This window comes from Lipotes vexillifer, unplaced genomic scaffold, assembly GCF_000442215.2.
Source record: "Lipotes vexillifer unplaced genomic scaffold, Lipotes_vexillifer_v1.1 scaffold24, whole genome shotgun sequence".
Classification (NCBI taxonomy): domain Eukaryota; kingdom Metazoa; phylum Chordata; class Mammalia; order Artiodactyla; family Lipotidae; genus Lipotes; species Lipotes vexillifer.
Window position 1 is genome coordinate 3,294,210 of NW_006782914.1, and position 13,612 is coordinate 3,307,821.

The following is a 13,612-nucleotide window of genomic DNA, read 5'->3' on the forward strand; positions in this document are numbered from 1 at the left end:
TTTCCTGATTAAACCTGAACTTGAGGGTTTGGTTCAGGAAACTGCTCTGCTCTCTGATGAATTCTGATGGTAACTTTGACCCTTAGGTCTGGATTGATGAGAATACCAATGATTGTAAAAAACAAACAAACAAACAAAAAGCAAACAAAACAATATCTTACAATGTAGGCTAAAGAATAAATGGGATATTTTAAATTTCTCCTTAAGTGAACATTTCTATCTGATGGATACCCTTCTGGTTACAGTTTAACAGTTCTTCAGTTTATCACTGGGACATCACAATGTGAAGCAAAAATAATATTCTATGAGGGCATGTCAAGGCAATCATATATAGAAATTAGTAAGGCAATAATTTTCTAAATTATTAAAAAATAGAGTCACTGTAGGATCTTCAACTCTCTCGTAGGTAAGTATGTTCAACCTGCTAGAGTTTCAAAGTTTTAAATATATTTATAACACAGAAGGGAATAATCCCTCGAATGTATATTTCTTCCATTGACAATAAAGGTCTGACGGTAAATTTATAAGTACAGAATCCATTTCCATGGATGCCACTGCTGTCATGTGGGAGCTGAAACATCCCTGCACCAAATGAACTAGGAGACTTGGAATCTAGTTTTGGCAATGCAGTTAGTATAGTGCTTGTCCTCCAGCAAGTTACTTCACCTTTCCTGGATACTCTGCCAGTGAGGATAAATCCAGTGGGTTTTCTGAAAATCTTACTTTGAATTAGTTTACTCTGAGGCAAAATCATCTCTCTGTGCTTTGCCATCTCCCTCTTCTAACATGTCGAAGCAAAACTTGGTTTCACTCTTTAATAAATGTCTCCTTTGTAAGCCCAAACAGCAATTATAAAGTTAACTTATCACCGAAGTACGGAGGGAGACTTCAGGTCGAGGGTTTGTGGGGACTTCATGGCTGTGAGCTATAACCGGTGGCTGGCAGACTCCTGGCTGGTGCATGTTCTTGGGACCAAAGTCATAAAGACTAAAAGTTTTATGACTTCTACCTGAAACCAGTTTTTTCCTTCATACTTTGAATTAATTTGTTTGTTCACACTGCATTACCATATATGATGAGCCACAACCTTTCATAAATGCATTTTAAATTGCATAGCTGTAGGGGCTGATTGTTTATTTACGGAGAGTGTTACCTGTGCATTAAGTATTCAGAGAAAGTAAAATAAAGTATGTTAGAAAGAAAGAAAGAAAAGTTTGATAAAGGACTTTCCCCCCTCCAGTACTGTTAAACTGGTAAAGATTCAATCACATGCAGTTTAAGTAAATTCCTAATGGATTTTTCTAGAAGATGAAAGATTAAATTTTTTATTTAGTATAAAATATGTGATTTTTCAGACCCCAGAAAAATGACAAATACCTTTCTAGCTATCATCAAAGAAGAAAAAAATACATATCTTTATTCTTTAAGTTCTAAAGAGATAATATTTGCTATGATATATGTTTTCAACTTTTCAGCCTTTAATCTCAGGATGGTGGAAATCTTAGACCATCAAAGAGGAATAGTTCCATAAATATTTAGGCCTAGGTGATTCCCTCCCCATTGTTTTAAAGTTTCTTTTACTATTGAAATATTTAAACATATGCAATAGTAGGGAGAATAATATATCTCATGTATCCATCATTCAGCTTCAACAATTATTGGCATATTGCCAATATTATTCCACTTAAACTTCTCACACCCCTGCCACTGAATAATTTTAAAACCAATCCCAGTAAGGACCAGATAATTCCTAAGGTTCATTTCAGAATGAAAAATATGTAATTCTAATCATATTTCTATAACTTATTGATCAATATTATTATGTTTATACATTGCTATCCCTTTGTGGTAAAGGGGAGTATTTTAAATTATGAAAATGAGAGGGATTTCTTTTCTTGTTTTTAAAGTTACTATACACCATGCCACCAGTGGTCACACTTTATAATCACAGTATTTTTATTATATCTGAAAACACATAGCTCACACACAAATTGACTTGTATTTTTGAAAGCTTAAGCCAAAAGGTAGCTATGTATAATAAACCAGCATGAGAAAATAAAATTAAAAGATTCTTAACATTTTCCAAGTGTACCTTTAAGGGAACTCCCATTCTATTCACCACCTATCACTGAACTAGTTATAATGTGAAATTAATAATTTTTTGTTTTTTGTTTTGTTTCCACAGATTAGTTTAATAGTGCAAGCTCCCAGGGGAACTGGTCTTGGGTACTAAGAAACTCTAACAAGTATTAAAATGAATCTTTAGTTGCAGAGTTTCATTCTAACAAATATTTTAAGGGTACCTTCTGGTCATCACTGGCCTTCAGAGCATTTATTGCCTATTTTATCTGGGTGTCATTAAATTAGTGATGATTTATAAATTTGGATATCCCCAATTTTAATGCAGAAGTTCCAAATTTGAACTTTGAAGCGCTTTAGAAAAGATTATTTTCTAGAGAAAGCATTTGTAGATTTTTGTTTGTTCTTTTACAGAAGATAAGCACTTATACATTGATTTATGTGGTTTAATGTTTGTTAACTTGATTATATGTCCTTTACTTCTATCCATAGCTGTGGCTTTTGACTTCTAAAATTCTAGAGAGATGAAATCTCTTTAACTCATTTTATTGAGTAGCTCTTGTAAATAAGTGGCTAGTAAATGCTTTTGATAATGACAATGAAAATGACTGAGACCTACAATTAATTCTGTGAGAGAAGCAGCATGGTCTCTTGCCACAGTGCCTCCAACAGGGAAGAAATTAGGATCTCCTGCCCAGCCCATCATGACTGAGTTGATATTTCTTCCTTGTGCATGAGTTCCACCATTTTCTATAGCTGTCGAATGAGCTGAGGCAAAGTGCTGTGGGAGAGTAGGCTGAGGATGGAAAATAGTAACAAAAAGCTTGGACTCTGGAGTCATGCAGCCATGGGTTCACCTTATTACCCATGTGACCTTGGCTTCCTGACCTTGGAAATTTACTGACTTCTTTAAGTCTTTATTTTCTCTTCTTAAAGATCCTTAAGATTTTATAAAACCTTCCCCATCTTTAAAATAGCAATAATAATAGTACCTACCTTGAAGGGTTGTCATGGGATTGAGTGAGAATTCGTCAAGAGTACAATGTCTGACACATAAAAGCTTCTCAATAAAATTTTTGTTATTATTATACCGAGTCACTCTTTTTTTTTTTTTTTTTTTTTTGCCTCAGATTGTGGGATATTAGTTCCGCAACCAGGGATTGAACGGGAGGCAGTGAAACTGCCGAGTCCTAACCACTTGACCACCAGGGAATTCCCCAAGTCACTCTTAATGCTTTTATTTACAAATTATTTTTAGTTGCTAACGGCCTAAAGACCCAAATGTGAAGTCATTCCTTTGTTTTAATTCAGTTTCTATGCAATTGGCTTATTTAAAATAATAATATTTACATCTTAATTTTCATAGTATTTTATACTTTTCATAGTTTATTTCAATGACATGAGAACAATGACTTTAATTGAAAGGCTTTATATTTTCCTCAATCCTTTGTAACTGTATTTTTCTGAAATGCCAACAACAATGGTGGTAGTAAGGCTTAAAAACAATTCCCTTTTGGTTAGCCCTGTAGTTAGGAATTGTATATAAAAAGGTGGGCACAAGGATTAGGTTGGATACTAAAAGAATTATTTTTACAAAGTAGAAATACTAGATATTTTTTTGCCAGATGTCTAATAATCTTTATGCATGTTTTGATGTGGAACGATCTCCAAAGTGTGTGGTATAATGAAAACAGCAGAGTGCAGGACAATATTGTAAAATATGTCCCAATACTTGTTTGAAAAAAATACAGGCAGAAAGTTAGACAGATAGGCCTATATGTTTGTATAGGCATAGAAAATTTCTGGAAGGATTTATAAGAAACTCTCAGTAATAATTGCCTTTGAGAGGAGGTTTACTTTAGATAAGAGACATTTCAGTATATATATTTTTAGTACTTGTTAAATATTTTTTCAGTGTGTATTTTCCTTTGTAAATAAAATTTAAAATAAAAATTATCTGGTATAAAAATTACCATGACCATCATCAATAATCATTTATTGAGTTTCTACCCATTATAGGCAATGTGCTAGACTTCGTCTGCATATAAACTAATATTCACAAGCATCCTGCAAGATCAGTCAAAGTTATGTAGCTTGTACAGTACTGCAAGTAAGGGATGGAGTCATTTTTTTCTGATTTTAACCAGAGTTTCCAGAAATCTGTAATTCATGGCCACCAGTATAGGCATTTAGCTCTTTACTACATAGAAAATGAAAAGGATTTCTCCACTGTGATCTCAAGTCATTGAGATTACAAATTCTGTCAGTATCTATCACTCCTAGAGTTTTATTTAAGGTAGAGACTTAAAATAATGTCTTTCAAACCGAGTTTTCATTTTACCTATTAGGACAAACTTGTCATATAATTTTTTTCCAACCTGGAAGCTATAACTAGGATTTTCACAAAATTCAACTGATTTCTGACTAAATTTGTTATGCCATTTAGTATGAATGTACCATTCCTACATGGCTTTTAAAGCATTATAATTAGGGATACAAAAAATATCTCCTAACCTATACTATGTCAATTTTTTCCTACTCTTACATTATTTAAGTAAACACTATCATGTTTTTGTATACAGCATCAGTGACATGTCTGAGTGCTATTGTACAGTGTTTGTTCTATTGATCACTTCTAGTCGTGTTTTGAGGAACTACCATAAAATTGTCAAGGGCCACAAGGAGGTGGCAGCATAGCTACATTATACTGCAGGTCTTCGTTTTTTATTTGGGAGATGGGGGGAAAGCAGGGGGAGTAGCAGAATCAGATTCACTAGCAAGGAAGAAATGAATTGAAGAAGGCCCAGACTGTTAATGTCTGAAGGAGAGTACAGAAGAAGAACATGTGGAATAAGTGCTCACAGGCTCAGCGACACTGGAATGGTCCTGGCTGTGGGAATGTGCCCGTTGCAGATTCCATGGTTATGTACTGATCCTGCTCCCGATTTGGTTATGTGGATAGTTCTGCATGATTTAGTCAAGGTGAACTACACAGAAGGAATAACTATGCTTGTTCAGAATTACTTGTTCAGAATAACTATACTTGTTCAAACTATACTTGTTCTCAATTCAGGGCATTGAGACTAAACCTAATTTTTAATGTATTTAATTTGCCATTCCTTCATATCTGAGAGGAAAAAAATACTGTAAATTAATGTTAAGTCCTTAGTCTCATTTTATCTTTTCAAAAATAATATGGTATCCCAAACAGCCATCAAAACTGTCAAACGCAGCTATTGCATTCCTCCCGTTTAGTCATTCAGATGGTTTTCTAACAGCAGTGTCCTCAGAGCTTTTCTCCCCTTATATAAAGATTTACATAAACCGTGGCTTTAGAAATTGTAAATCAGCTACTTTCCTCTCTCTAGAATATCAGTCCTAACAACAATGTGAGTTGACACCATTTCCTTTTTAATAGAATTAAAATTTTATTTTCTTTTGTTGTAAATTGGGGAAGGAAGTGAGAATATTTAAATTTTGATCGCAATTTTAACAAACGATGCAGCTTTAAAAATTAATGAGGTAGGGTACAGTGGAATAAAATTTCAGGTCTATGAAGACTTTGGCTCATTTTACTTCTTCAGAATAAATTGAAGTCTCTTCAAAATGTAAATTTCTCTTTCTGCCTTTCCCGTATCTTGATATCTTGGAAACTCCTTGTGCCTTCTTCTCTTAACCTTCTTTTCCCTCTTTTCCTTCTCCCTTCCCCTTTTCTCACGTAGAAAAGGAAAGTGACTCTTTAACTCCAGTAACTTCAGATTGCCCCGCTTCTCAACAATCTTCCTGGGGGCTGCCTTTTTGTCTGAAATCACTACATTGCTAACTTCTTTTGATTAAAGCAGCAGGCATCCCAGATAAAATCTAAATCTTACGTCTATAAAGAAAGCAGCCATTTGGCAGAGCGCTGCTAATACAGTACACGGCACAAATAAGGCTTGGTGTAGAGAGGGGTAAAGAAAGGGGCATGGCTCCCTCTCTGGAAGTCGCTCAGTCTTCTGTGGTAGGACCCAGAGCCAGGGACCCTGAGCAGCCAAGGGGAACAGGTTATGGAGAGAAGTTTTCTTGTGGAAAGAGGGATGAGCAGAAACTAAAGGGAGCTTTTCACCTTTATTAGCATCTTTCATGAGAGGAGTATTCCGAGAATTCCCAGAGTGGGCAATCATTTAATTAAAAAATTGTTGAATGAATGAATGAATATGAAAGGAATTGTTCCACTCATTTTTTTCCCCTTACCTTAAAACCTGGGCAAGAGTAGACTGCATTTAGATATGAGACAACTAATTATTCTTCTTAGCAAGTAATTATATTCCATAAAGAATGCTATTCATTCCAAACTGCGGTCCAGAAGAGGAGGAAAGTAAAGTGCATCAACGTATTTTAGAGCACGTAACCGAAGAAGATATCTACTAAGCTTATAAATGATTTGCTACAAGATCAGAAAAAGTGCTGCCTCATGCTTCTAGCAGATTGGGAACCCTGGCTATATTCCTTAAATAATGAAAAGTTTAGCCACTTCTGCTGCTTCTGTACTTTAATTTAGTTACTTTTATATGTTTAAGTGCCTTCAGGAGCCTCAGGCAAGGTTTTGAAGAAGAAGGGATAAAATGCTAAATCTTATAAATCTCTTCTCTCTCTTTAAAGAGTATTAAAAAATACCCATGTGCACTAGAGGCTGGTACAACAGTGTTAACTACAGCAAACACTAGTGACTTCTTTTTTTTTTTAACAACTGTTGTGGAGGCATTAACACTAAGGTGAAACCAGCTTAGTATTCAGTTTGACATGTTTAACCAAGTGTGAATTGAATAGCCTATAATTGTAAACAAGATACCACATATTGCCTAACTTTCAGAATTAAGTTTTTAGTTCTCTGTCCTCAGTCAGTAAACATTTGTGAAGCACTTTTGTATATCTTCTGTTTATTGGGAACTAGGGACAGCTGTGTAAGTAAGATGGATGGTTGACAATAGACCTCTTCACTGGACACTTTTATATTTATAGTGTTCGTAAGAAGCAGGAGATCACCTGAAGGAGTAAGGAGGATACTTTCCCGTACCTTTAAGCTTACCTTTGCCAGTTGCTCGTGAATCTCAAGCAGGCTGGGTCGGTTGACCTTGGGCCCACTAATGCTGCCAGTGTTGCGATAGTACTCGATCTTGGGAACAGCATCCATGGTGTTGTGGCCAAAGGTTTGTAGGTAGTATGTGTTTGTGTGAGAATCATAAGCATGAAAACTGGCATCTGTTTTAGCAGTTTCTCCAGTTTGGAGGAAGTTGTCATAGCGGTCCTGATTCCCAGGTCTAAAGCTGATTCTGAATCTGTTCTGGCCTTCATCCCCAAAAGAGGTTTCCTCATAATGTGGAGGGTCGTTGTTGTCATTCACAGCCACACTGCTCTCATGGCTCTCATTTATGACATTAACTTGAAAGCGATTGGTATTACTGGGTGCGGAATCCAGAAATACATTGGAAGAGTTGTTCAGTGACATCTTCCCGAAACGGATTTTTTTGAACTAAGCTGTCTGCTTTATGGTTGCTTAAAAAAAGTCTATAGATTTCCTCCTCAACAAACACTAATGTGTTTACATTAGGGAGCTCCTGGCTTTTGTTCTAGAAGAACTCAATAAATAGATTCTTGATATATTGTCTCCTATACAAGCTTCAGAATGTTCTTCAAAGCTGTCATTGAAAAAGAAAATTAGACTTGTTCCAGATGATATAAATATGTTTAAGTAGGGTTGGGGGTATGAGGGAACAGTTTTCTTTCATAAGACATCCGATTTTAAATTCATTTCCTTAAAAATTACCTGTCCAGGAACCTTAGTTACCTGGGCAATTAAATCCCATAATAAATAACTGGGGACCTGCTTCGGCAAACAGAATTTCCAATGGAGTCATTAAAATGTTACCTGCGTTTGTAGTATTTGCTTGTACTCAGTGCGATTGGATTCAATATGACTTTAGAAAAGATATAACTCTACCAACTGAATAGAGTAAGAGCTGATGAGAATATTCTCAGCCTGAAACAGAGTTCATTGACAGTACTAAATGTGGAAGCTGCCAAGTATTTTGTGATTGATATTAATATATATTATATAATGAATACATTTAAAAAATATTTTTAAAACTTCTAAAAAGTACATTCTTGTCAGGTTATAAATATGTGTCCTGTCAAGATGTCTCTGTGAATTCTTGGGTCTTTTACTAGCCTTCAAAATGTTTCATTTGTTCATACATTTGTTTGTTTAACAAATGCTATTATGGAACCTTTAAAAAAATATAAGAGTATTCAGGGTAAGGAAATAAATCTCAGTCCTTAATAAAGTTGTATGCTATATTTAGGTAGAATAATTATGTTCTACTGATTCCCTTTAAAGAAATATTCTAGTCTTCAAGAGGTTTTTATTTGACTGTGAGACAGCCTACATAATCATTTTCACAATCCACAATATAAGCCCATCTTAGAACATTCTTTCATCAGAATAATATCTCTTTATTGATACCTTAAAATTTGGCTTTTCAAAGAAAGTTCTACAAAGATAGATAAATACAAAAAATAAACAAAAAACCCCAGAAAACCTTGCTTGTCACCAGCAGTTATTAAAGCTATTTCTTTGAATTAAAAAAAAAAAATCTCAACTTCAACTCTCAAATAATCATTCCTGGAGAAATTATAGGTGAAACTATTACCTCTTTAGTTTTTATGGAACCTCTCACTTCTCTTCATTACCCTTGACATCCTCACCTTTACTCCACTCCTCAGAATCTACTTTATGACATAATGTTAAGTATGATTTTTACCCTGCCCAGAAATGTTTAACTTACCACCCAGGAGCCTTCTCAGGAAGCATAACCTACTTCAGCATCACCCAGGCATATATGCAGCACTTAGCTTTCACCCCCAAACCTTAGGCTTCTTCTTATTGGTTAAAATCTTCCGTGAAAAAGATGATGAGAAATGATTGGCCTGGATTAATACTGTAGGCCCCACCCAGCCATTAGCGCAGAAGAACCTTAAGTACTACATCAGCTAGTAACCAGGAGTAAACCATTAATCCTTTTAGACAGGAAGACAAAGTTTCTTTAATTCATGAGGGGAGTTGGATTGCTCAACAGCAAATCATCCAACAAAATATGAGCAGTGCTTCAGTCTGAGGCTGAATAAACTGAATCTTGCCATCTCATTTCACATGATTCCTAGCGACCTCCTATTGTTCAGGATATGCAGCAAAATATAGGCCTCCAGAGATAATTTCTGTACCTTGGAAGTAGACATTAGTATTTGAGGTTATTTTATCTTGCTTATAGCAGATATTATCTTGATTCTTCTCTGCACAGGAAGTGAGCAGATTGAGAGTATGATCAATGATTTATTGAAAATATTTCTACTTAATGGGAAAATTCTTTCAAGCAGAAATCAAACTATGGGTTAAGTTTTCCAGCGGCACTGCTAAATGACCTTTTTGCCTCCATCCACCTGGCAAAATGTTTTTATCAAAACTAGTTTTTGAGTTTTGTTGAGGGTAAGGTTTTGCTCAAATCTGTGAGGTGGTGATTATTGAGACAGCACAAACAATTCCTCTGTGCAGGTTCTGTCATTGGTTTTCAATCGGGATGACTGAAAGAGTCCTCCTCGTGTTTTATTAGAAACTATTCAAGTGACTTCCAGTTGCCCGAGCAGCAGAGTTGTGGTGTAATACAGAGATGAGGAACAAGTCTCTGGGGTCGGCATGCTTGATTCACATCCTGGCCCTGCCACTTCCTATCTGTGTGAACACTGGTAAGTTACTCAGTCTCTTTGTGCCTTTAACTTTCTCACCTGTAAAATCAGTTGTGAATAACGGTTCGTTGTAGACTCATTGTGAGGGTTAAATGCGTTAATTTGTATAAAGGGTTAATGTGCTAATTTTAGAAAGCACCGGTTTGTACTTAGTGCTTGCTTTTACTATATCGGCAATATTGACAAGTTACTGATAACTTTTGCATCCGAGATTCTGGGGTGAATCATTAGCGATTGGGATAGGTACTATGCCTATTAAAACAGGGGGAAAGGTAGGTTGGTGAACAGACAGCAGATTATAGAAAGGAGTCTGGAGATACATCAGTAAAACCCCTTAGAGGCTCTTAGTCAGGTAACTGTCATGCTAATCAGACAGGCTAATGTCATGAGGCTGTATCAGAAATTGAGACAGAATTACAGTTACCTATAACTCATTTTGCTCTTAAAGGCAAAGGCATTTATCTGTTCAACAAAGGGTTCTGCCTTTCCATATGGTAGGTGTAGGGAGTAGTCTCATTTCAGACTCAGCTGGGTGGTGCTGGTTATTTAGATCAGCTAAGATGAGGCTGGGACTCAAAACAAGTCTTATTCACTGGCCTTGTAGAGGAATTGTGAACTTACTTGCAGTTATTTCTGCCACTTCTAGTCTCCCTTTCCTTCAACTGTTCCCTCAACTCTGGTCCTCTTTCAGGAGCCCATCTATTTATTCCTCAACCTTTTCCCTCTACCAAAGACGTATGAATGCCTCTGATAGCCATCAATTTCCTCTTTCCTTGCTGACTGACTGCTTGACTACAATGTAGGGTGAATTGGTTTTGGTCTTAGTCTTATATCAACTAGACATTTTCTCTCTAAGTTTTTTATCTCTAACTGTGAAGTGAAAGTCTTTGTTCTCTATTAAGGGGATTCAGACATTCTGGAGCAGATGGGAGATGGTTTGGGGTATAGGGATGAAATTACACCATCCATAAACCAACCCTGAAAGGCCTTTCAGACAGGTGGGTAAGGTAACAGGGGGAAACTGTCTGGAGGTACTATCTTTTCTCTTGTCCTCCTTGACAGGGCTCTTGGGAAAAGGCAGCTAGGGGATAATCTGGCTATGACATTGGACATCTATTCCTAGAAAGGGTTAGCATTTCATGAAATTTCCATGTTCTCCATGCTATAACCATCCTTTATATCTCACATTTTTTCTAGCTCTAAAAATACGATTCTAACCTCTCCGTCCCCTCCCCTTTCCCCCAGAAAGTCTAAGGTACACAATAGGCCATGAATAAATGCCATGAATGGAGACACTTTTGGTTAAAATAATTTCTCTTTAGTAGGATTAGAAATAATACTAAGGTGGAGTTAATTATATCTGAAAAGTTTATGGGTGTTGAATTTTCAGAAACAGTGCTCATACTTCACAAAGTTTTCTTATCTTTGGTTTTTGGGGTCTTTTTTCTTTTTGAGATAAAGATGGAGCCTTGTTAACATCACAGGTCTAGTCACCAAAATGGAAGGTCTTGTTGGGTGTCTTCCTTGGGAGACAAATGGGAGCATCTGGTACTTGGGCATATGTCTTAGTGAGTACTTCAAAAGCCTGGGTCACAAAGGAGATGACTAGCTTCATGGACATTACAGCTTTCAGTGTGTCCCGTTGACTTGGCTCAATGAGCTGTTCTTGGACCAAATTACGAACTGGCTACAAGGTATCCCAGGCTGACACTCCAGTACCTACTGGGGTTCAAAGAGTCTCCTTAAGGTGTGAGTTTGGTCCAGAAGATCCATAGCCAACACAGATGTGTTCCAAATCTACTACGAGATGAAAAGTGTCAGGGACTCTCACTGAGACAGCTGGCTGTGGAATGCCTTAGACCTGAGCAATAATCATATTTGTAAGATATGTAGAAATGTTGTGGACAGTGTGTGGGAGTATAGCATGATATTTACAAACAATGACTATGATTTTGATGAGAGTGTAATTTCTAATACAATCACGCCCTAATTTGGTGACCTTGGGAAGTTACTTAATCTCTCTCAGCTTCAGTTCCTTATCTGTGAAATTGAGCTAATAGAATGGAAATAGTACCAAACTCAAAGGATTGATAAGAGTATCAAATTTCATAATAAATGGAAAGCACCTAATTTAGTGCTGACTCTCAGTACATATTAATCCTTTTTTTTTTTTTTTTTTGGTGTGTTTGGCAGTTCTGTGTTCTCAAGTGACACAAATATTTTTGTATTTATTTATCTCCTGGTATATTCCTCCATTCAGTTACAGAGAGTCAGAATTTTGTAGTTGGAAAAAATTTTAGAATTATGTAATTCTATTTTTTTTTAATTTATCAAATGAAGAGAATGAAAACTGGAGAGACTGAATAACTTACACTGAGCCATTACTTCTTAAGGTTTGATAATCTCTTTAACAATTACCAACAAGAATAATAAATAATGATAGCAAGTTATGTTTAAACAGTGTTTTCAAATTACTTTCCCACTCATTATATGTAACTTGGTCCTCCCAACATTTTTGTAAAACATGTAGGATAGGTTTCTTTATCCTTGTTTTGCAGATATGGAACTTAAGTTCCCATTAGGTAACTTTCTAGGTCATATTGCTTGTTCTTGGCTAGGCAACATTAGAATTCAAATCTCAGAGTTTAGGCTCCTAAACTGAAAAACTTTTCATGACGTCTTAAAAATCCTCATTCATCTCAGATCCCTGGGTTTCCAGGTATATTTGTAGAGCTCATAGGGCACTAGAATTAAAAGGGATGTTAAAAATCCTCTGGTTAGCTTCCTCAATGAAGTCTACAGAGATAAGATGACTTGGCCAAGGTTGATAGCTCTATTGGCGGCAGAGTGGAGACTGGACTTCTTGTTTCTTGTTTCCACCAGGTCATGATGAAAACTCCCTTTTTAATGCTATTTATAAAAGGGGAAGAGGAGGGAGTATCAGTATGATCCCAAGCTAGGGTATTTTATTGCAAGAGATCCTAGAAGGAGAAGAAATAGAAGGGTCAAATTGTGACATTTGGGGAACTTTATGGCCTATGGTTGCTTGTAGGGTTTGTATGAACATTGTGGACCTATGGCTATTAGGAAAATCATATTCTATTTATTCTTTGGACTGAGGGGTCCTTATCTTTGACACCTAATTCTCTAGAGCAAGGGGGGCAGAGTCAGGAATATGGAGAGAGTGTCTGGGTGTTGCATAGGGGCAGATGCAGGAAGAATAAAGATATTATATGTGGCTGGGGTTATCCTTATGCTCTCTTCATTAGAAACCTCAGTGTGAGGACAGAGGAAAGTGAGGAACCCCAACAATGGTTTATCACTTACACAGCATGGTGGATAAATTAACCATACACGTTTATTGAATTCAGTGAATGAAATGATCTTCCTCCAGCACGCTGAAGGAAATTACAGTTGTGTCCACCATGTGCCCCAGTGGTATAACCCTAAAAACTATAAAGCTAGAACACTCAGGCAAGTGCATATTCAAATGTCCCTTTATCAAACTCTTCAATTTCACCTTCCCATGTAGAGGAAGGCATGCTACTATATGGGTCTAACAGGATTTTGAAGCATCTGATGATAAGAAGTCCCAAGAAGATACACAAAATCCCAACAAAAGCGAAGCCAGTTTTTTGCTCCAGAGTCAACGAGAAAGCTGACACTTCGTTGACACTCATCTTAGCTGAAGAGTTGCCACAGTAGGTACTACTCATTATTCACTGTCACATCATTTTGGCTCTTCAGAATTCCT

The 13,612-nt window shown here is 36.4% G+C and overlaps 2 protein-coding genes across 2 annotated transcripts in view; both read right to left on the bottom strand.

Annotated features, from left to right (window-relative positions):
* Positions 1-8,919, bottom strand: part of SLC12A1 (solute carrier family 12 member 1) — a 92,418-nt gene extending 83,499 nt beyond the window's left edge. The window contains 2 exon segments of the mRNA XM_007455555.1: positions 7,148-7,757; positions 8,904-8,919. Coding sequence (XP_007455617.1) covers positions 7,148-7,567 — 420 coding nt within the window. The 5' untranslated portion in view covers positions 7,568-7,757; positions 8,904-8,919.
* Positions 8,920-13,119: 4,200 nt separating this feature from the next.
* CTXN2 (cortexin 2) overlaps positions 13,120-13,612 on the bottom strand; it is an 8,628-nt gene continuing 8,135 nt past the window's right edge. The window contains exon 2 of the mRNA XM_007455556.1: positions 13,120-13,612. This exon is cut by the window's right edge and continues 30 nt beyond it. Coding sequence (XP_007455618.1) covers positions 13,329-13,574 — 246 coding nt within the window. The 5' untranslated portion in view covers positions 13,575-13,612 and the 3' untranslated portion in view covers positions 13,120-13,328.